This window comes from Nannobrachium achirus, assembly GCF_963921795.1.
Source record: "Nannobrachium achirus genome assembly, chromosome: 18".
Classification (NCBI taxonomy): Eukaryota; Metazoa; Chordata; class Actinopteri; order Myctophiformes; family Myctophidae; genus Nannobrachium; species Nannobrachium achirus.
The window spans coordinates 55402610-55427938 of NC_137825.1; the positions used below are offsets into that span (position 1 = coordinate 55402610).

At 41.4% G+C, this 25329-nt stretch overlaps 1 protein-coding gene across 1 annotated transcript in view; it reads left to right on the forward strand.

The window, feature by feature from the left end:
* The window catches only part of rab11fip3 (RAB11 family interacting protein 3 (class II)), a gene marked incomplete at its 5' end in the record, with an annotated part of 79984 nt that overhangs the window by 19673 nt on the left and 34982 nt on the right, over positions 1-25329 (forward strand). The window contains 2 exons of the mRNA XM_080747520.1: positions 975-1068; positions 15697-15773. Coding sequence (XP_080603646.1) covers positions 975-1068; positions 15697-15773 — 171 coding nt within the window. The remainder of the gene's footprint in view (positions 1-974; positions 1069-15696; positions 15774-25329) is intronic.

A 25329-nucleotide genomic window follows, 5' to 3' on the forward strand; every position in this document is an offset into this window, starting at 1 on the left:
ATAAAAAGGTGCATATTTATATATTTCAAAATGTCAAACAATTGTATTCAAATCTCTTAGCTATGTGTCCATCCTAACATCCATTTGCCATATATTGAATCGTCATGGTTCACTGTTGAAGATTGTAGGATACATTATTCTGAAGACAACAGTGGCATATGAATGAACTCTGTACCTTGTAAAATCTGAAATGTGTGATGTCTGCTGAATTTGACGTCTCTCTGAAGTTCAGGTCTCTTATCGTTGGTACCTTTTTAGTTCCTGTAAAAAAAAAAAAAAAAACATTTGATTCTCTGATTGCAGTCAAACAGGGTGATGAAAGCGTTCCTTGATTAACATTCCCTGAATTATTCAATTATTTGAGCTTTTAATAAATGTAGGTGTTTTATTGTACAGTATTTCTCAGTCATAGCTCTTTTTTGTTATTGTATTTACCATATTCACTTCATACAGATTGAAATCAAGGACAACTTAGTTTTTTTACAACAGGGGTTGATGTTTTAGATTGTAATTAGAGAAAAGAAAAAGTGAGTCTTAAAATGTTTTAATTTGCTTCGTTCTATTGTTTTATCGCGTTTACCGTGCTATAATGTGGGGCATGCGTACAAGTGTACAAGTGGCTAAATATGTCTTTTTAGACACAATAAGCCAGCAGTTTCTTTGTTGCTATTTACAGTAACACTTCTAGCCCCCATAAGTCACATCCAACCATGAAAGGTTGCGTTGTATCTTGGGAATGGGCTGATTCTGTGTAAAATGACATATTTAGCCTCTTGTACGCACTTGTATGAAATCATTTTAACACATCTTTTATATTCTTTAATTACAATCTAAAATATGAACCCTTGTTGTAAAAAACTAAAGTTGTCCTTTAAAGCTAGCGATCTAAAGCATCAGGCAGAAAACATTTTGATTACAAGAGAGATTATTGTCAACAAAATGAGTTTTGAATATTTGTGATCTGTCTCTTTCAGGTCAAGGATCTGACAAAGTTCTTGGATCCCAGTGGCTTGGGAGTGATCAGCTTTGAAGACTTCCACCGTGGAATCACCGCTATTAGCAATGGAGGTGAATCTTTAAAATAATGTACATTTTTCAAAGCTGTGTGCGCTTGCTATGTATATTGTCTAGTCATATTCAACCCGGCGTCCCGATTTTTGGGATGTGATTATGGGCGACAATAGTAGGGATGAGACGATGTCATATCACGATTATTGTGACAAAAGAAATCGCAATTTACGATATTATCACGATAATCAATATCCATTATCTTGGGGCGTAACATTTGCCAAAAAATAGCAGATCTACAAGCTCACAACGTGTCACAACGTGACGCGTTGTGAGCTTGTAGATCGGCTATTTTTTGGCAAAGACATCTGACAGAGAGTGAAAAAAAGACTGTATCAAGTACGTATATTATGAGTACCTTTTACCAATTCTAGAGGGTTTAAGTGGTACCGGATATGCAGCTCAGCAAATAAAAGGTGAATTGATCCCAGTGCATAACGGAGAACAATATTACGATAAATTAAATCTCCACGATACGATTATCGTGTTTTTTATCACAATAAACAATAATATTGCGTATCGTCCCATCCCAAGACAATAGTCAAAAAAAAATATTCTACAAGCTCACAGCACGTTTGTAGATCGCCACACGACACCATCATAGGACAAAATATGAAATGGGGCTTATCATGGAATTTACACATCCTTGACCTATCCTGTCTCTGAACGTCAAGCTGCTTCACTTTGAGTCTTTACATACAGAAGGCTAGCTTGAAAGGAGTCGCTCACGAAAGCGGCTAAGCAGAAACCTGAACCAAGGTCTAATTTAGACTTGGTTGGGCGCCGTTGTCGCACATTGAAAAGTAGCCAATCTACAAGCTCACAATGCGTCTCGGGGCGACACGTTGTGAGCTTGTAGTTTGGCTATCTTCGGCACGCGACATGATTCGCAACCATGTACAGTATAAAATAAATCGGGCACAACACGGCCACGAAGAATGTGTCCACACAGCACTCCTCGGGGCTAATGCAGGGGTTTTCAACGTGTTCAGGCCAAGGACCCCTTAGAGAGAGATGAAGCAGGGACCCCCACAACCCGTTTCCATATAGTTTCATCATTTGACAGCACAATCATCAATGTATTTTGGAATCATGTCAATTTGTTTTTTCAGATATTTAACTGCTTGAACCGTTAATACTTTAAAAAAACTCGAATTTTCACTCTGTACTTAGTCTGCTCTTATTTTTTCCCCTCTACACCAAAGCTCTTTGCCGAAAGTAGCCGATCTACAAGCTCACAGTGCCTCGCAGAGCTTGTAGATCTGCTATTTTTGGCTAAAGTTCTCAGGATATGGACGCTAGGATTCAAGTGGTTAATATAAAAAAGGAGAAAAGATTTGGAGGACCCCCTGTGGTAACTCTCTCAAATTAACGCTATCTGGCTCCATCTCTGCCAATGCCTTATAGTTCCCCCCATGGCTTCCCACTTGTCCACGCAATATGCTCACCACAGTCTTTCTGCCGAGTCAAAGGGGGTGGCGTTGTGAGGGGACGGAAAGACTGACCCATTTCCTATTGTTACTGGATTCAATATTATTTCCCTTTCTATTTTCCTGCCTTCCTGACCCATTTATGAGCTTTAACCCATTCAGAACGGGGTACACATTATGGTGTATCATTATTTTGTGCTTTAACTATTGAAAAATAGCAGATATACAAGCTCACAGCGCGGCACCGAGTGCCACGCTGCGAGCTTGTAGATCTGCTATTTTTTTTTAAATCGTGAAAATTAGAATGTTGACCCGATTCTAGTGTGTCTTTTGTGTCTTTTGAATCCTCCTAAGATTTTTTTGAAAAACCTATGTTTCTATGTCAGCAATCTGGCTATAGCCATAGCTATTGTCAAAGAAAAGGTCCTTTTCACTTAACTGGAGCTCAGTTAGTCTGTTCTTGAGAGACTACTATGTCAGTGGTTCTCAAACTTTTTCATGTGAAGGACCCCCAAACTGATATGTATTTGGCCGCGGATCCCCGTCTCAAAATATCTAGTTCCAGGGACCGCCCAGAAGCAAAATGTGAGTTACAAAACGTTCGCTTTGAAAACATACATTCAAAGATTTGCACACATTTTCACGACTTTTTTCCCAAAAAAATAGCAGATCTACAAGCTCGCAGCGCGGCACTCGGTGCCGCGCTGCGAGCTTGTATATCTGCTATTTTTCCACCGGTTAAAGCATTCAATAATTCTAGGCCTAAATGGGTTTTAAATACATTTGCGAGTACAATGGGCGCAATCCATCACGGCGTCCTGACAACGTAGTCATCGGGTCTCGCCGGCTTCATCTCAGCCATTCCAAATGAAGACAGAGAGAGACCACAGCCTGACTCGGGTTTATTTTCACTGACAAGGCCCTTCCCCTCCTCTCCCATGTAAATCATGGAGTCACTTTAACCCATTAGGCCTAGAATTATTGAATGCTTTAACCAGTGAAAAATAGCAGATATACAAGCTCACAGCGCGGCACCGAGTGCCGCGCTGCGAGCTTGTAGATCTGCTATTTTTGAAAAAGTCATGAAAATGTGTGCAAATCTTTGAATATATGTATTTTCAAAGTGAACGGTTGTAACTCAAATTTTGCTTCTGGGTGGTCCCTGGAACTAAATATTTTGAGATGCGGGTCCGTGGCCAAATAAATATCATTTTGGGGGTCCTTCACATGAAAAAGTTTGAGAACCACTGACATAGTAGTCTCTCGAGAACAGACTAACTGAGCTCCAGTTGAGTGAAAAGGACCTTTTCTTTGACGATGGCTGGCCAGATTGTGTCATAATGTGTTCAGGCCTAAATGGGTTAAACTTTAAAGAGTATTTTCCGTCCCCATAGAACCGTTAGCAACATATCTGTGGTGGATTTATGCAGGGGTGTCACGCCGAATTCTGGGCCCTGGGTACAACAAGGATTCACTGGATTATTTTGTGCTTTGACTATTGAAGAATAGCAGATAATACCAGCTCACAGCCGCGCTAGCGAGCTAGTAGATCTTGCTGTTTTTGAAAAATCGTGAAAATGTTCCTAATTTTTTGAATATTTCAAATCCTTCTAATAGTAGGGCAGGAGAGAGGGGTCTACCAGCACCCCAATGACATGTTTTCGAAACCTGTTTTTTTTGGACCGTTATGATGTCTAGTTATGATTTCTGCTTGTTGCCGTCGCCAACTAATACCCCATGGGGTTCATTTTTAACCTTTTCTCACAACTATTCCCAATCTGAACCATACAATGGTCATAACAGAAAATGCCATAACGCTTGATGTAAACAACCTACAGGGACAAATGAACACACTTTTCTATATGATTTTGACCCAGGGAATTCATTAAAGTGGTTATTTTTTACATTTAAGCACATCTTGACCCTATTTCAGGACAGAAACGGCGAAGAATAACCCAAAAATGTTCAAAACACGTCTATACTTCTCTTTGTACAGATGAATTAAGGTGTATTCTTTTGATACCACAGGTTTTTTAGGACCCTTATGATGTCTAGTTATGATTTCTGCTTGTTGCCGTGGTAAACTAATGTCCCATGGGGTTAATTTTTAACCTTTTCTCACATATGCCCAATTAGTGTGGGGATTTAGGGGAGCAAATGCTAAATTTGTGCAATTTTGACTTAAAGCGCGAAGTTTTGCACAGATGTAGCCCAGGGCTTGCTCTAATGATTTAGCTAGGGCGCCCGAGTCTGCGACCTTCGGGGTCTCCACAGCGGTCAAATCAAGTTGGGCTTCCATTGACTTTCTATACAGGAGGAAAATACCCAGAAAAAGATTTTTTTTCTGGGTATTTAAGGAGGATCTGAGGGGTCTAACTAGGGGTTTGTCATGATGCTGAATCCATTGCAGGCATTTGTTTTGCACAAAAAACATTCAGTGGGCTAGAAATGGCCTTAGAAAACAATACACGTATGGGTGAGTATTCATGTTAGTCGGAGGCCTTAGGGTTTTTTTTTCTCGTGCTAATCAGTCTAAAAGTTCAAGATTTTGCACAGATGTAGCTCAGGGCATGCTCTAATGATTTAACTAGGGCGCCCGAGTCTGCGACATTCGGGGTTGCCACAGCGGCCAAATCAAGTTGGGCTCCCATCGACTTTAGTGATGAAAAGTGATGAGTCATCACTTTTCAGAGTTGTGTGGGTGCTGTGGCGACCCCGAAGGTTGCAGACTCGGGCGCCCTAGCTAAATCATTAGAACATGCCCTGAGCTACATCTGTGCAAAATTTTGAACTTTTAGACTGATTAGCACAAGAAAAAAAAACCCTAAGGCCTCCGACTAACATGAATACTCACCCATACGTGTATTGTTTTCTGAGGCCATTTCTAGCCCACAGAATGTTTTTTGTGCAAAACAAATGCCTGCAATGGATTCAGCATCATGACAAACCCCTAGTTAGACCCCTCAGATCCTCCTTAAATACCCAGAAAAAAAATCTTTTTCTGGGTATTTTCCTCCTGTATAGAAAGTCAATGGAAGCCCAACTTGATTTGACCGCTGTGGAGACCCCGAAGGTCGCAGACTCGGGCGCCCTAGCTAAATCATTAGAACAAGCCCTGGGCTACATCTGTGCAAAATTTTGCGCTTTAAGTCAAAATTGCACAAATTTAGCATTTGCTCCCCTAAATCCCCACACTAATTGGGCATATGTGAGAAAAGGTTAAAAATTAACCCCATGGGACATTAGTTGACCACGGCAACAAGCAGAAATCATAACTAGACATCATAAGGGTCCTAAAAAACCTGTGGTATCAAAAGAATACACCTTAATTCATCTGTACAAAGAGAAGTATAGACGTGTTTTGAACATTTTTGGGTTATTCTTCGCCGTTTCTGTCCTGAAATAGGGTCAAGATGTGCTTAAATGTAAAAAATAACCACTTTAATGAATTCCCTGGGTCAAAATCATATAGAAAAGTGTGTTCATTTGTCCCTGTAGGTTGTTTACATCAAGCGTTATGGCATTTTCTGTTATGACCATTGTATGGTTCAGATTGGGAATAGTTGTGAGAAAAGGTTAAAAATGAACCCCATGGGGTATTAGTTGGCGACGGCAACAAGCAGAAATCATAACTAGACATCATAACGGTCCAAAAAAAACAGGTTTCGAAAACATGTCATTGGGGTGCTGGTAGACCCCTCTCTCCTGCCCTACTATAAGGTTTTTTGAAAAAAACTATGTTTCTGTGTCAGTGGTGCTCGAACTTTTTCATGTGAAGGACCCCCAAAATGATATGTATTTGGCCAAGGAACCCCCATCTCAAAATATTTAGTTCCAGGGACCCCCCGGAAGCAAAATTTGAGTTAACAAATGTTCGCTTAAAAAATACAAATATTCAAAGATTTGCACACATTTTCACGACTTTTCCAAAAACAGCAGATCTACAAGCTCGCAGCGCGGCACTCGGTGCCACGCTGTGAGCTTGTTTATCTGCTATTTTTCAATAGTTAAAAAATAAATGAATAATTCCAGGCCCCTCCACCTTGGGCCCTAGTAACTCAGTCCCACCCCCACCCCCACCCCCCTGGATTTATGTACTGTACGCAGCCACGGTGGCTCTGGCCGTTTGACGTCATCGCGGCTGTCACCCTGGGGGGCCAAGGTGACATCACAACAGAGGTTCCCGTTTTGACAGCGTTGACATCATCGCAAAGGTTGTGTTGAGATCATCGCAAAGACACAGCGTTCGTTCGCCTCGTTCCGTCCAGCCCCGTTGCCATCGATTTGTGGAACTCGTTTCCCAGGCCTTTCTGGGTTACGTAGCTCCAGTTACCCGGGCCATTAATAAATGATACACACTGGAAAACATTAGACGCACAGACGCAGGGGCCGTAATAGGCTAGGTTTCAGAGAGGGAGTGGGGGGAGAGAGATGGTGGTTGGAGCAGAGTCCTGTTCGCCTGAATTATTCACTGCCCCCCCTCTTGCCATCTCTCTTTCTTTTTCCCTCTCTTTCGCTCTCCGTCATGTATGATCCATGTAGTCTACGCCAGGGGTTTTCAAAGTGGGTGACGGGGCACCCTGGGGTGCCGCGACGGCAGTCCAGGGGTGCTGCGAGATCATTTGATAATATTTGGAATTTATTTGGACACTTGAAAAAATATTATTTAGTATAATTTTAAACTTGAAGTACAAAGTTATTTTCAGTCAGTTCTAACCAAAATGGCTATTATCTCAACGTTCTCCTCGCAACATAATCACTAAAATATCGTCACTGTCGGGCAGAAACCTTGTATCTCCAAGTTTCAAATGTGTACGTCTTTTGCCCTGCTTCATCATACAAGACTGTCGCACAAAACTAGTGAAAACAGCCGATCTACAAGCACACAACGCCTCGCAACACTAGTTTAGTACATTTTATAGATGATAAATACAAAACCTTGGACATACTGTACAAGGTTTCCACCCGACAACGACGATATGCTATGGGGTGCCTCGATTTCAAAAAAATATTTCTGGGGTTCCCTGAGACAAAAAGGTTTGGGAACCCCTGGTCTAAGCTATAGTAAACTTGCCACAAAAAGTTCGGAAATCTAACTTTGGTCGATTATATCTCCCCTTTAACTGTTCTGCTGCTGTTGACGGCGCTCACCGTCATTGAAAGGGTTAATACCATGGCGCCGTTGACGGTGAGGACTGTGAATCTTACTGTATATACAGTAAAGATATGATTACTTACTGTACGTCGCTCCGGTCCCGCCCGCATCGGCAATGTCCGCGATTTGTTTACAACGCACGTCGGGCGTGCACGCGAAGTTAACGTCCTCCATAGTAAATCCATTGAGAGGCCCATAAATAGACTTCATTTTCTCCAAAAGGGACATTCTTATACAAAGGATGGTCTCCACTCTTCCATACTGTACACAAAAGGTGGGCGCAGCCATGTTCTCTTGTGGGCCCACACTGTCATGTGACTAGATGACGTAATCGTTGCCGTCAGGTGATAATCCAAAAAAACAAAAACAAACCCCTTCCGGCCCTTCAAAATAATAGCGGCGGCCTATGGAGGAAACTGCGTGGCACCGAGGCACCAAGCAACTTTCAGATTAAGAGGCACTAATTGTGTTAATAAAGCCTTTATATCAGTTTCATTGTTGATTTGTCACCTTTACAACGAGGTACAGCTTGTAAGCATCGGGCATTCGAGGCATGAGCTACACAGCCAAACGTGTGGGTTGTGCTGACCCAAAATTTGCCAACATTTGGTCCATTATATCCCCCCTTTAATTGTGCCAAATGGTATTGTGTTTGATATCATTGTTATCGTTGATTCGTCACCTTTACAATGAGGTACAGTTTTTAAGGATCTGGCATTCGTGGAATGAGAAACACAGCCAAACGTGTGGGTAGCGCTCCTCCAAAAATTGTCAAAATGGCCTGGCAGGCCTGCAATACTGTTCTTTTGGTCTTCACCTTTGTACTTGGGGCATTGAATGATTGCACTCTCTCACAGTAATAAGGAAAAGAAAAAACAACACATATTGGCAATTTTTACACTTTATTAATGTTAAGCTCAGTGTCAGGGAAGCCCAAAACGAGAGTAAATGCCAGCAGAACAGTATATTGCAAGCCATTTTGGCAAAATTCTGGTTGGCGCTACCCACACGTTTGGCTGTGTAGCTCATGCCTCGAATGCCCGATGCTTACAAGCTGTACTTCGTTGTAAAGGTGACAAATCAACGATAAAAATGATATAAAACACAATACCATTTGGGTTTATTAAAGGGGAGATATAATCGACCAAAGTTAGATTTCCGAACTTTTTGTGGCAAGTTTATATACTGTACGTCGGTGTAAGCTAAGCAACCATGTTAACTCTGTGTTGTACTGAAGTAGATCTGCGCCACGATCTTTGCGTCTTGAACAATATCAGCTAATCAGGGAATTCCAGAAATTAATAATTCATGCTGGTATGAATGGAGTAGAAAGGCACAGAATTATTTGAAAAAGTATAAACTGATTGCGACTTATTACGACAGTCTATCGGGTTTGCCGCTCTGACATCATGCTCTGATGTCACTGTGATGTCCGGCACAACTTGTCCACGTATCTGTGTATCTCTGAAGGTCACGCCTGACACTGTGGTTCCCTTGACACATCACTGTGACATCACAGGTGATATCACAGGTGTCATCACCTATGTAAAAGTCCATATATGGGTATTCCCCAGAATCCCTTTTATGACCATATATGAAGATCCCTGATGTCATCGATATATATCACTGGCCAGATGGCCAAGACATGGCCCATATCTGTGGGGCTGGTTCAGATAGGGATCTCCATGTATGGGCATAAAAGATATTATATTTTGTGATGTCATGGGAACCACTCTAACAGAATCCCTTTTATGCCCATATATGGAGATCCCTGATTTCATCAATATTAAGCCCATATCTAACAGGACTTCATATGGGAATGCTCATATATGGAGGAAGACAGCCCATATCTGTGTGGCTGGTTCAGACAGGGATCTCCATGTATGGGCATAAAGGGATGTACTATATACAAGTACATGGATCTCCATATATGGGTAGCTGGTCCGATATACATCACTGGCCAGATGGCAAAGAATTGGCATGTCGCCCTGAGGTGTCTTAGTAGTTATTATTGGAGTTATTCAGAATATTCACCATTACTCAGATTTCAAATTAATGCCATGTTTATCTTTCATAGCTTGCTTGAATAACACATTTTCTTCTTTTGATGTTTTGTATCATAAATATAGATTATAAATGTATGTTTCTATTTAACCAGAGGTCATGTTGTTTTCTGCCTTATTACTGTTTATTTATCGTTTAAAAATAAGTCACATTACATTATATCCTGTAGGAATTTAGTCGCCCTGTGCCAGTGGTACTCAAACTCTTTACTAAAGTGAAAGTATCAATACTGCAATGCAGAAATATTTTACCCCTAATCCTTGTAAGTAAAAGTCAGGAAATCAAAATGTACTTGAATAAAAGTACAAAAGTATTGGCATCATAATATAATGAAAGTACCAAAAGTAAAAGTACTCATTGTGCAGAATATTCCATTTTACAGTAGTACACTACGTACAGTACAGTACAGTACAGTACAGTAAGACAACACCAGGCAGCAGACAATGTCCAGTTCATCCAACTGAACCCACAACCCAGTAGCCACAGCCTAACATTACTAAACACCTGCAGAAGTTGCAGAACCACCAGTCCAGTATAGGTAAATAAGCATGTATATGTAATGTGTAATGTAGAGTTGAAGTAGTTTGTGTATGTTTGTAATAATAATCAATATACAAAGTAACTAATAACTAAAGCTCTCAATATTTGTACCCGACATGTAGTGGAGTAGAAGTAAAAGCATTGGAAATTGGAAATACTCAAGTAAAGTTTACAGTAAATACCTAAAGATGTTACTTTAGTACAGTGCTTCAGTAAATGTACCTAGTTCTCCTCCACTGCCCTGTGTGAAGTTCAGAACACTTGTGCAACTTCCCAAGCCTTTCACACACAGCTGTCAGAATTCACCCGTCCATAAAGGCAGCATGGAGAGTTTTGCGTGGCCTGGTTGGTAGCACCAAATTCCCCCTCGTATCTACTCTGGAGTGACAACAGAGGCGTCAATTGGGTATGGCAAGCTATGGCAGCTGCCATATCTTGGCTACAGGGGAAAATAATAAAATGTATTTCTTAAAGTGATCCCTGGCTAATATGACAAATATGCCTTAATACATTATAATAGTCCTCTATAACTACAATGTAAAATTAAAAACACCTTAAATATTTTATTTCTCCTAGAAATAACGAATCTTTCACTCAATAGGGGAAATGCCTGTCGCAAGTTGATGATGTCATAAATGTCATGTGTGATCTATCCCTATGGAATTTACGGCATGCATGTGCAAAAAACACATTTGAAATATTGATTTGATGCTCATATTAACCATAGGAAATATTAAGTTTGTTTTTATTTTCACATGCATGCCATAAATTCCATAGGGATAGATCACACATGACATTTATGACATCATCAACTTGCGACAGGCATTTCCCCTGTTGGGTGAAAGATTAGCTATTTCTAGAAGAAATAAAATATTTAAGGTGTTTTTAATTTTACTTTGCAGTTATAGACGACAATTATAATGTATTAAGGCATATTTGTCGTATTAGCCAGGGATCACTTTAAAATAAATTCATCGTGCCTGTTGCTAAGGAATAGCAACATGACTGGTGTCTTGCACGCGCACGAGGGCGTTTGTGCAAGACACCATTCATGTTGCCATACCTTAGCCTTTTCTGAACTGACGCCACTGAGTGACAACAAAACCTGTTATTCCAGCTCCCGACTGGCCGTCCACTTTCAATATGAATTTCACCGTGCCCTGCCTCTACCTTCTTTATCTGCTTGCTTCCGCAACTCGTTTATTGGCAAGAGTGACCTTAATAAAGACAACCCCACAGGCTATGGAAATGCCTCGTCCCCTGTGGTGGCTCTGGCATGTCTGGAACAACAACAGGTCTAGAAACCAACCACTGGACAAAGTTGAATAGAACTTTGTCTGAGAACATCGGAGAATCAAGCACCCCCCTCTGTCCTTGATGGCTTTTTAAAGTCGTGCCAAGCGGTCGCAGGCCCCGTCAGCCCGAAACGGGTCTCGCATCCTCCCAGCACAGCCCCGTTCAAAGCAGGCTCACGATATTCAAAAGTGCTTGTAACGTGTAGGCCAACGAGGAGTTCTGAACAGTGTTGATTTCGTCGACTGAAACTATTGACGAAAAATGTTTGTCGACTGCGTTTTTTTCACTGACGAAAACTAAATAAAAAAGAAGCCGTGATGACTAAATATATTGACAATTTCGTCAGCAAAATGAAAACTAGACTAAAACGTTAGGGAGGGACTAGTGGAGAAGATAGTCATTTTGCGTTTGGTTGCTCTCAGGTGAAAATAGCAAATCTACAAGCTCAACAAGTTGCAGCGCGACGCATTGTGAGCTTGTAGATCTGCTATTTTCGCAGCGCGATGCGTTGTGAGCTTGTAGATCTGCTATTTTCAGCACGCAAGCAAGTGTAAAATCAGTCATTACGATGCCATAAAGGCCTGCCAAAATACATTTCAGTTGACTAAATAGATTTAGTCGCCTAAAATCTTATGATATTTAGTCGACTGAAATCAGACTAAAACCAAGACTTTTCAGTTACGACTAAAACTAAATGACATTTTATTCAAAAGACTATGGCTAAAACTAAATCAACATTTGCTGTCAAGGACAACACCGGTGCTGAAGAAGCTCCCAGTTACGTAAGACCAGGGTGTACTGTACAAAACACTCCGGTTCCAAGGGCTGTGAACCAGTGTGAAGTGCACTATTTGTGTTCCAGCCCCTTTCAGCAGGGTGCTATTCACAACTCTGTTTACTAGATACAGGGCGCCCCAGTGGCTGATGGGAGTCCACCCCACAGGTCCCGTCTCAGGTTTCACCTTTTGTGTGCAGGTGCTTTCTTCAGCAGAAGCCTTTTTTTGGCATTGTTTTATGTTGCCACATAACGCCCGGTCACATGGTGCTCCTGCCCGGGCCCTTGAAATACGAGTCGTAAACGTTACATAATGTTTACTGTTAACACTTTAGGCCTAGAATTATTGACTGCTTTAACCAGTGAAAAATAGCAGATATACAAGCTCACAGCGCGGCACCGAGTGCCGCGCTGCGAGCTTGTAGATCTGCTATTTTTGAAAAAGTCGTAAAAATGTGTGCAAATCTTTGAATATATGTATTTTCAAAGCGAACGTTTGTAACTCAAATTTTGCTTCTGGGTGGTCCCTGGAACTAAATATTTTGAATGGGGGTCCGTGGCCAAATAAATATCATTTTGGGGGTCCTTCACATGAAAACGTTTGAGAACCACTGACATAGTAGTCTCTCAAGAACAGACTAACTGAGCTCCATTTAAGTGAAAAGGACCTTTTCTTTGACGATGGCTGGCCAGATTGCTGACATAGAAACATAGGGTTTTCAAAAAACCTTAGAAGGATTCAAAAGACACTTATAGAATCGAGTCAAAATTCTAATTTTCAAGATTTTTCAAAAATAGCAGATCTACAAGCTCGCAGTGCGGCACTCGGTGCCGCGCTGTGAGCTTGTATATCTGCTATTTTTCAATAGTTAAAGCATAAAATAATAATACGCAATAATGTGTACCCGTTTTGAATGAGTTGAGCATAAAGGCTGCCGTCATGTTTTAACGTCAAAGTAGGGCAGCAACGTTAAAGGAATAGTTCACCCCCAAAATGTTTTTTTTTTCTTTTATTGACAGGATTCAAATTCCTGGAAATATTTTGAAATTAGAAAAATATTTTCCCAGTACTGGAAAAGTTTTGGAATTGATCAAGGGTCCTGGAAGGTCCTGGATAAAATAGCTATGCATTGTCTTTGGTTATTGATTTTGTTAACTCATTGAGTGCCAGCCTATCACCACTAGAGGGCGCCCAGTGACCAGAGAATAATAGAGATATGCTGGTAATGCATGCCCAAGCCCTGGAGCCATGACTTTTTTTACAAAGGAAAGGACACTTTCCTTTGTGCATGTACAGGAAGAGGATGAAGTTAGCTTGAAGTTAGCTATTGGCTACCAAGCATTTTAGAAGCCTTATTTTCGTCAACTTAGCCATGATTAAACCTTGCACACCTCATGCATGGGAAAAAAACAGAGAAGAATGAGCTCTAAAAAATCCAATGCAATCCTGGATTGCATTGGAGTGGATTTGTGCAGTTTGTTCACAGCTTTCAAACAAAAAAATCCGATTGGAAATCCGTTCAGGCATTCTTGAGATAATCGCCATTATGTTTTACATGTAATGTAAACAAAAATGGCTGCCCTGTATGTTAGATGGGGTTGTATGGGGGTGGAACATGCAAAATCGCGATTGAAATCATGTTCACCAGATTTGATGGGGTCCAAAAAAAAAAAAAAAAAAAAAATCAAAATTTTTTTTTTTTTTTTTTTTTTTTTTTTTTTAAAAGCCGAACTTGTTCGGGATCGGCACACTACGATACGCTAATAAAGCCGAACTAGTTCGGGATTGGCACTCAATGAGTTAATACCTCTGAAATGACCAATTAAACATTGTCCAAATTGTCAAATATTAGAGGCAGAAATTGTGAAAATAGCAGATCTACATGCTCACAACGCCTCGCAACGTGAGGCGTTGTGAGCATGTAGATCGGCTATTTTCACAATAAAACCGTGTTGTACAAAATTCCTCTGCTCTTAGTGCTCGTCAGGGTGCCAGGGTCCCCAGTTCAAATATGATTATTTCGGGGGTCACGGTTTGAAAAGGTCGAGAACCACTGGCATACACTACCTGTCTTTAGGCATTGCACATAGGAGTAAGCGACTCATTATTCATCTGAATTATTGTTATACTAGTCCTTACCCGTTCAAAGATATGAGCTCCGAAATGATGTGCAGTGTGTGGGTTATGGGGTGTGCACTGTACACACAGTATATGAGGGATGGAAAGTAACTTTCTGGTGCTTGCATGATAATATGTAGGAGCATCAATGTAAGAAATACCCGTTTCGTGTAAAGGCTACAGAGATACTGTGTACCGATCTACATGACAACATCTGAAAGAGGGCCAGCCAACACCCCCCCCCCCCCGCCCGCCTCATGCTAGATGCAGAATAGATAGTAGTTACACCATAAAAATGCTAATATACAGCATATGATTTGTGAAAGTGACAAATGGGCTTCACAGTTATGTCAGGTGTGTTCATATGCTAATAATGGTGATGCGATTTCAGATCAATTGCTCCAGCCACTGAGGAGAAACGCTGTGACAGACAGACAGACATTCGCAAAATTATAGTATAGATAGTCCTGGAAATTGGGGTTAAATATTCTGGAAAAGTTTTGGAAATTAATAGGTAAAGATGTGTGGGAACCCTGTATTGATTACTCACGCAATGGAGACTTGAGTTCAATAAAATGTTGTTTTTTGTCGCATTCCTAAGACAATAATTTAAATGTACCCCTATTGATTCCGGAAGGGGACCCAAATGTATTTATCAATGCATGTATCAATGGGGGTACATTTAATATAATCAAGTTTTTGTCTTAGGAATGCAACAATAATCTCATCATGCCATGGAGAAATTATTATTGAAGTCTCCATGGTATATGTAGTCTCTCGAGAACAGACTAACTGAGCTCAAGTTACAACTGAGCTCCAGTCAAAAGGACAAAGGGACCTTTTCTTTGACAATGGCTAGCCAGATTGTGGTAAATGTAATCAATAGAAAAAAAAAACATTCTCCTTTAAAGGACCACTTTGGTTTTTTAAAACACGGGTTCATATTTTAGATACGCATGCCAACACCCATTGAAATCAAAATTCTAAAATCGCTAAAACAATAGAAAGCAGTAAATGAAAACATTTTAACACTAATCTTTTATTTTCTCTAATTACAGTCTAAAATATGAACGCTTGTACTATCCCTTCCACTCCTATTGTTCGACCTCATTCTGTCAGTTATATGGCACTTTGTTTAACATGCACTGGCACTGCAAACATTGATCTTCTCGGTTTGTTTCTCCTGTTGACATTGTGTGTTTGCGTTGTGCACATTAACCGGGGCTCTCCCTCTTCTCTGTATCCACAGGGCCAGAGCCTCAGCTGTATGACGCGCACTACAGCCCGGGGGACGGAGCGGTGGGCTGCGCCGAGGAGTACGATGAGGTACGGTCCATCATGAGACACGACACCAGACGACCGCACTTGATGCTCGCTTCCGTGTCGCTACTCGATGACGCGTTGTACTTTACCAAAAACGAATTCGACCTAACCCAGGTAATATGGTACAAACCACAAAGAGACCCGACCCTTTGCAATCGTCAAAGCTATAGAACAGGAGGGCTTTTGGCTAATTTATGGTCTGTCAATTGGTCCAAGAACTAGGTACTGTACCAGTGGCGCCTTCACGCGCGTGCAAGACACCAGTCATGTTGCCATACCTTAGCAACAGGCATGATACATTTATTTTAAGAAGTCAATTCTATTATTTCCCCCGTTTCTACGGTTTCTTGGGCTGGATATGGCCGCCTGGAATGGTTGTTCAAGTGCAGTTAAACTTGGCATGTTAGTAAACGTGCCACAATTAACAATAATGAATTGCACCTGTGCAGCTCACCTGCGGAACCTGGGAATATACCATTTTGTCAAGATGGGGAGAATACAAGTGTGGAGAATATAATTATAATACCTTGTTAAAGTGACCATTTTGTAACATTTTGCATTTGTAGTTATTTTACTGTAATTAACAACATAATAACCAGAAAAGATAGACAAAGAGATATTCACGGATTTATATTTAAAAAGTAACTTTTATCTTCCCCTCTGGACCCAGGGTATGGCAGCCACATACCCCTGCCAAGGATTTGGCTCTGGAACCACAAAAACTAAGGATTTTGTGGTTCCGGTTCCGAACCAACTTTTACGGTTCGGAAACCAACTCCAGTTCTCGGTGGAAAAGCACACCTCTGGTTCATCCCATAGGCGGGAGAAAGAACCGGAACCGGTTCTTTGCCGGTAGAAAATGCCCCAAAGTGGATTCCAGGGACTCTGTGGGTTCCTTTAGGATGGTCTAAATTGACCCATACAAGTCTGTAACTCTTGACAGTGTATAAATGGAACGGGTTCATTTGGTTCCATTTGTACACTGTCAGAGTTAAGGGGACACCTTGAAAATGGGAAAGTTTGAGAAACACTGATGTACATCATTGTTTCTCAACCTTTTTTCTGCATGGGCACACTTTTCATGTCCCAAGAATCCATGGCACACCAACATAATACGGGGGTGTAAATATCGTCACTGTCGGGAAGAAACCTTGTATCTCTAAGTTTCAAATTTGTACGTTTCTTCGCAAAGTAAAGCCCTGCTTCATCATACAAGGCTGTCGCACAACAGTAGTGAAAACAGCAGATCTACGGTGCGAGGCGTTGTCTGCTTGTAGATCGGCTGTTTTCACTAGTTTAAATCATTTTTAAAATGATAAATACAATACTGGCTTTCAAGCAGTTTAAAGGGGCACACTTGACCCTTCTCAGGGGCACACCAAAGGTCCCCAGGCACAGTGGTTGAGAAACACTGATGTAGATGAATTCTAGCCTGGTTGTGGTCCAGTTCTGCCTCCGTGTCCTCTCTCTCTGTCTGCACTCAGCAGCAACACAGTGTCCAGTTCCCAGGCTGAACTCCCGCTGCACTCGCACGCATCCCGCTGTAATTGGCCGAGCGGCCGGCAGAGCTATCATTACCACTCTGTGAATATTCCACATGCTTGGCACACATGCCAAATGACATCTGGCTGAATTCTCTTGAGTTTTTTTTTTTTTTTTTTTTCTGTTCACAAATATTGAATGAGCTTTTCTGGCCCCGCAGTCCGGGGGCTGAGACTTTTTACATGTGCGTGGAATTATGTTTTTTCAGCTGCGGTTAGCATATCTGGAATTCCTGTCTCCTTCTGCACACACGGAGGTTGTATATTTAAACTATCATTTCTGCAGGCGTCAGCGAGATTGAATTGTTTCTCCACCATTGTGTGTGCACTTGGATCACTTTTTTTGAAAGTGGGGATTGCAGTCGCAGTGTGCAGCGTCGGCGCCCTCGCTTGGTGTGGTCGATAATTGCACTCACATTTTTTTTTACAGCAGTGGTTCTCAACCTTTTCAGGCTGCGACCCCCAAGATAATCATATTTTAACTGGGGACCCCCCCCCCCCCACCCCCACCCTGAAGAGCACTAAGAGTTGAGGCATTACATTTTGTATAACACAGTTCTAGTGTGAAAATAGCAGATCTACATGCTCACAACGAGGCGTTGTGAGCATGTAGATCTGCTTTTTTCACAATTTCTGCCTCTAATATTAGACAATGTGGCCAATGTTTAATTTGTCATTTTAGAGGTATTAAGAAGTCCTTAAATTGTCACTTTGGAAATGTGCATATACGTTCTATACACTTAAACCTTATGTTGTTTTGTTTACTGTTGAGTGAGAAAACAATTTTGCACATTAAGTTAATCATCTGGGGACCCCCCAAAATAATTTGGGGACCCCCCTGGGGGTCCCGTACCACAGGTTGAGAACCACTGTTTTACAGCACAGAGAGAGAGAGAGCATGGTATCAACGCCGGCATGGGGTTCATTTTTGGAACATTTTTAAAATGGTTAAAAATAAACCTAAATAGAAGAAGAAAATACCAGAACTGCAGCTTGTAGATCTGCTATTTCCGCTGCTTTTGCGTTCCACTGTCAAGACTAGGGATGGAGCCTTAAACAAGGGTAGCTCGATAACCCGATAACAGATTTATTGATTACCTGGTTTCAATAGGCTTTGGGCTTATCAAGCTTGTTATTGAGCATAGCGGCCCATGATGTCATGTTTAAACAATCAAGACAAGAGGCGACCAAGACATGATTACAGTACTATTCATATAAAGCCATTTAACACTTATTGCACATTAATGAATGATTGTTTTAACGATATTTAATGATAATTAGTTACTTTTGTCAATTGTCATCTTCATAGATGGTGGTCAGCAACAAACTCACAGTCGCAACAACTGGCCGATAAAAAAAGATATCAGTTATAGTTCTGAATTTGTCATCTGATATCTATCCACAAAATATTAGAAAACGCTCAATAGTGGGCTCGATAAAAGCCTGGCTCAATAAGCAGGATCGATAAGGTGCTCATTATCAATACAAATTAACAAGCTCTATCCTTAATCAAGACAAAGCATAAAATAGGGCGTTCATCTATGAAAAAAGTGGGATTGATGCAAGGTCTCTGCTCAACAGTGACAATACGCATTGCCTGCCGTATGTGTCGATGAGAGTAAGGTTCAATGAGGCATTCATGCCCAAATATGGGAGCGAGAAAGAACACAATTCCAGGATTAGAATTAGAGCAGCGGGGCGTCCGGAGAGACCTCGTAAATCTGCCAGCAGCTCCGTAATGAGAAGCACTGATACAATGCCTGGGTGCAGATATGTGCTGCCTCTACAATCTGGAGCTTACCTGCTCCAAAGAAAGAAGGCAGGGAGACCTTGTATCAGATCCCTCGGCATAGAAATGCACGGTTCCCACGGTCAAATTAGAAAAATATTTTTACAGTACTGGAAACGTTTTGGAATTGATCAAGGGTCCTGGAAGGTCCTGGAAAAAATAGCTATGCATTGTCTTTGGTTATTGATTTTGTTAATACCTCTGAAATGTCAAATTAAACATTGGCCAAATTGTCAAATATTAGAGGCAGAAATTGTGAAAATAGCCGATCTACATGCTATTTTCACAATAGAAACGTGTCCTCAACTCTTAGTGCTCGTCAGGGTGCCGGGGTCCCCAGTAAAATGTGATTATTTCGGGGGTCACAGCCTGAAAAGGTTGAGAACCACTGGCATACACTACCTGTCTTTGGGCATTGCGCATAGGAGTAAGCGACTTCTTATTGAGCTGAATTATTGTTATATAGTCCTGGAAATTGGGTTAAATATTCTGGAAAAGTTTTGGAAAAGTTTTGGAAATTAATTGGTAAAAATGTGTGGGAACCCTGGAAATGAAAACGTGTGTGTTTTTACAAAGCAGAATGAATTGAACTCTTGAGCTAGTGGTGTGAAAAGTCTGGTCTGAGATATTTTTCTTTTAGATTCAATATTTAGGACCTGAAACGTCCCGGTAGCTAGCTAGTCAATATTTCTTGGAAGGCGTACTGGAAGCGGCTAGAGATGGGATTTATGGCTCCGTTCAAGAGACTGGCTCATTTTAGTTACTAGTTATTTTGTAGATTTGGATTATAATAACAAATCACTTCAACCCTATATACATTTCGGCCATACATACAGTATACATTTCGGCCATTTGAAAATAGCTGTAGCTTGTAGATCTGCTATTTTCAAATTACTTTTCTACATCTTATTCATTGGAAAACTTGTGAAATGGGACATTCTACATAATGAGCACTTCTACTATTGGTACTTTTGGTACATTTTGATACCAATAATAGACTTATACTTTTAATATATAATACTCTGCAAGTAAAGAATTTACCCCCCCCCCCTCAAAAATAAAAAATAAAAAAAGGAACGGCTCCTTATGCTGCGTTCGTTTCAAAAGAGCCGTTCAAAAGACTCGATTCGTTCGCGAGCGTCCCGCCCTCTAGAAGCGGCGTGTTTGTTGAGTTGGCGGATGTGTTTTGAAGTAGACAGACACCACACCTGTATCCCTGGGCCTTGTTTTTTCCCCTCTGGTTCCTGGCAGCCGTCTCGTCTCTCTCAATGGCCACGCTGTCCTAGGCCCAGGGGCGTCACAAGGGGTAGGAAAGTGGGACTGAGTTACTGGGGCCCCAAGGTGGAGGGGCCCTAGTAACTTTATCTATTGAAAAATAGCAGATATACAAGCTCACAGCGCGGCACCGAGTGCCGCGCTGCGAGCTTGTAGATCTGCTATTTTTGAAAAGTTGTGAAAATGTGTGAAAATCTTTGAATATATGTATTTTTTAAGCGAACATTTCTAACTCAAATTTTGCTTCTGGGGGTCACTGGAACTAAATATTTTGAGATCGGGGTCCGTGGCCAAATACATATCATCTTGGGGGTCCTTCCTTGACATAGGTTTCTTGCACACATTTTCAAGATTTTTTCAAAAATAGCAGATATACAAGCTCGCAGCGCGGCACTCGGTGCCGCGCTGTGAGCTTGTATACCTGCTATTTTTCAATAGTTAACATTCATGGGGGGCCCGCAGTGAATCCTTGTACCCAGGGCCCAGAATTTGGTGTGACGCCCCTGCCTAGGCCTGTTTGCTTTCAAAACAGGCTGAGGTGAAGCTGCTCACCGGAGGCCTGGCAGAAGAAGAGGTACATAAAACACGGCCTGTCCAAACTCCTCCTTCACTATGTTTTTTCCCTCCCTTTTGGGTTTGGGATATTTCTTTGGAGCGGCAAACAACAAACGAGAGGCCCTCTCCTGTTCTCGCAATCCAAAATGTTATTTAGGCACATGAGGACGTGGGCTGTCACGATTATGACATTTTTACATGACGATTAATTGTCGCTCAAATAATTTAGGCTTTGAAGTTGCACATGGCAGATATGACACATGAGACATGACCTAAATATACTAGGGCATTCATCAAATATTCGAATATTCGAAATTTTGAATATCAAAGTCACTATTCGACGTTGTTCACCGAAGTCGAATATTAGATATTTTTTTTTCTTTTTTTTTTTTATTGTTTTTTCTTTAAAGAATATATAGTTTATAAAGCTTGGCTAGATAGGAAGTCATAAGAATTAGTTGCCAATCCCCTGGCATTTAATGTGACCCTGTTCCGCAGATAAATGTAGATCGGCTATTTTAACAACGTTCGCCTCTTGCTTACTTAATATTTGACAGTTTGGCCAGTCCTGTCGAATATTCGACTATTCGAATACTTTGAGGTCGAATAATTCGAATACTAAAAATCACTATTCGTGAATGCCCTAAAATATACAAAGAAATTACTGACATATTTGACAACTTTATAAAGAACATTGATAGTGTAAATAGCCGATCTACAAGCTCACAACGCGTCGCGATGTGACGCGTTGTGAGCTTGTAGATCTGCTATTTCCACTATTTTTTTTTAACTGTTTGAAAATATATGAACATCTTTCAACGTGGAGACAATTATGTAAGGGATAAATACTGGCTCCGCGGGGGTTGTCCATATATAACATCCCGACGGACTGATAACTCCCCGAGGCGCTAGCCGAGGGAGTTATCAGTTCGAAGGGATGTTATATATGGACAACCCCCAAGGAGCCAGTATTTATCCCGCTTATTACTCGGCTACTAAATAAAATTAATAATTTGACTCAAAACTAAATACAAAAAGTATTTTCTTGTTTAAGTGTTGCACTGGGCGTCCCCGCACAGCGCGACACGGTCGCCTTGGAAAACAACCTAAAGTGCTGATTAGATAGAATCCATTTTCTGATACTACGTCGTCTATTTCTCGCTTAAAATATTTTTAAAAACATTCTTGAGAGCAACGTTTAGTTCTAAATGTCACCGTGTGGTTGCTTACATGGCTGACATGTTGGATACAGCACAAGATTCACGCAGTGCAGCTTGACTGCAGCAGCTGCTCTTGAGTCTTTGATTAGGCAGCGGTCTGTTGTAGAGCGGAGCGGTCTGCTATCCAGAAATAACAGACCGCTGATTTCAGCAACTGACCAATCAGAATCAAGCATTCTAACAAGCCGGGTAATAAGACGAAATAATTGCGATTATACGATTATGTAATCAGCGTGACAGGCTTATTTATGACAACACTGTCTTATATACTGCACACCTTAATGCTGCCTGTTGGCTGTGCTAACCGGAGACACTGGTAGAACATGGCTTAGGCCTGAACACATTATGACGCAATATTTTATGCTTTAAATATAAAGAAAATAGCAGATATACAAGCTCACAGCGCGGCACCGAGTGCCGCGCTGCGAGCTTGTAGATCTGCTGTTTTTGAAAAATCGTGAAAATTAGAATTTTGACACGATTCTATAAGTGTCTTTTGAATCCTTCTAAGATTTTTGGAAAAAACCTATGTTTCTATGTCAGCAATCTGGCCAGCCATCGTCAAAGAAAAGGTCCTTTTCACCTAACTGGAGTTAGTCTGTTCTTGAGAGACTACTATGTCAGTGGTTCTCAAACCTTTTCATGTGAAGGACCCCCAAAATGATATTTGTTTGGCCACGGACCCCCATTTCAAAATATCTAGTTCCAGGGACCACCCAGAAGCAAAATTTGAGTTAGAAACGTTCGCTTTGAAAATACATATATTCAAAGATTTGCACACATTTTCACGACTTTTTCAAAAATAGCAGATCTACAAGCTTGCAGCGCGGCACTCGGTGCCGCGCTGTGAGCTTGTATATCTGCTATTTTTCACTGGTTAAAGCATTCAATAATTCTAGGCCCTAAATGGGTTAATGATTCACACACTGTCACATGGCGACTAGGAACAAGAACGCCCAGGAGACATTAAATATTAAATAGCCGTAGGTCTAATCTTGTGTAGTGTTTTAACCTGGGGGTTGAGGAGTCGCTGCCAGTGGTGGATAGTAACACAGTGCACTTTCTCAAGCACTGTCTGTACTTCAGTACATTTTTGAGGTTCTTCCACTCCACACTAATATTGTACTTTTTAATAAATACTCTAACTGCACAGCTTTAGTTACTTTGCAGATTTAGATTGTTATAAGCTCTATTGTTGAAAATATAGTTATTTTTGTAACAAAACATAACCACATAAGCTAAGTACTTTTACTTTGGCAAGTATATTTTGATGCCAATACTCCTTCTACTTCTACTCTGCTGCTGTCGGGCCGAAACCTGCTAACTCCAAAATGTTCATTTTTGGGAAAATGAGCTCAAGTGGAGTTAGGAGGTTTTGACCAAAGGGCTTTTTACTACTTTTCATTGGTTCAATATTGTTTTAACCAACACATAGATGAAAAGGGTCTTCAATAGCCCTGATTTACTGTATGCCAAAAAAAAATCTAAAACCTCAAAAATTGAGTTTTGGCCAGACAGTTCAGTTCAGTTCAGTTCAGTTTATTTTCAGTTCTTTGGGCATTGTACAAGTATACATTGAAAAAATAGAAGTAACAGTATAAATATGCATACAAAAGATTTCTGTACATACATTTCACAGTACTTGCCCAAGTCCCTGAAAAGGAAAACAACGTTTGCTTGTGTAACAGAGTATTTCTAAATTGTGGTATTGCTATATTTTAGCAAAAAAAAGCAGTGTAGCTCTTCCACCGCTGGTCTCTCTGAGTGCCCCACACCGCCCTCCCTGGTCTTTGGACCCTCTCTCCCTGTCCCCGCCCCCCCCCCCCCCCCCTTTGAACACCCCAGCGGAGCTGAAACGAGGCGTTTCGACACTTTCAAAATGTTGCCTGTTTTCTCTCACTCTCTCCCTCTTTGAGAGTGAGAGGGAGGAAGCGCTAGGAGGGGGTGGGTGGGTGGGTGGGTGTTCGCCAGGGGGTCTCGTGACAGGCCAGCTTTCCTGTCAGTGAGAGCCAGAATTGGGAGCATGGTTTTGGGCATGGTGGACAGGCCTCTGGGCCCCGCGCCGCCCGGAGCTTTACACAGACAGGTAGGGCTGTCAGATAAACTGCATGGCATTTTACGTGACGATTAGTTGTCACTCGGATAATTTGCGATTAACGATTGAATTGTGTTTCTGTCGTTGACAATTGTATTTCTGCTTGGCTTGTAGGCTTTGAAGTTGCACATGTTGCACATGGCAAATATGACACTTAACCTAAAGAAAGAAATGATTGACTTATTTGACAACTTTGTAGGCTACTTAAAAAAGAACACTGATAGTGGAAATAGCATGCAACGCGTTGTGAGCTTGTAGATCCGCTATCTCCACTATTTTTGAAAATGTTTTATGAACATTTTTCAACATGGAAACAATTATGACCAAATAGTTGCGATTTTGTCAGATAATTGCGATTAGACGATTATGTAATAAATGTGACAGGGCTACAGACAGGTAGATAAAGACCTGCCATTCATGGAGTGGATTCATATTGGTCCTGTTATGGATAATTGATACAAGCAGTGTATTTGAGCTATCCTAGTATTGGTTATGATCACCTGATGCCATGTATGTTATGGATAAATGCAACAAGCACGTTTATTGCCTCCACCAGCCGAAGGCTTGGGGGAGAGTATGTTTTCACCCCCGTCCGTCCGTCCGTCCGTCCGTCCGTCCGTCCGTCCGTGTGTCCTCCAGTTTGTTACCAGCTAATCTCCGGCGCCGTTCGCCCGGTCAATTCATCACCTCTGCCCCACATTTTTCAAATGGCCCTGTTCTAGCGTCACCATGAGGCCGATGTTTGCAAAACACATTTCTGTACACTACTCTTAGAGATTTTGTCCACAAATCCTACAAATCGGTAGACGGTATCTCGACAGTCATGTGATCATCGTGGATATGTCCGATTTTCCATATTCCATCCTGATTGGCTACAATTGGCTTCCAAAGTTTGCAGGATTGCTCCGTTTTGAACAAAATGCGTCAAATCATGAACACAGCGTGCAATCTTGGTGAAATTGGGCGTGCACGTCGCCACTAGGCAGAGGAAGAAATGCCACTTCACATTTCTCAAAGGTGTTTCTCATGGTGGCGCTATAACATGCCGCCTGGCCTGGTGGAGACCTGTGCTCGGAAGAGCACT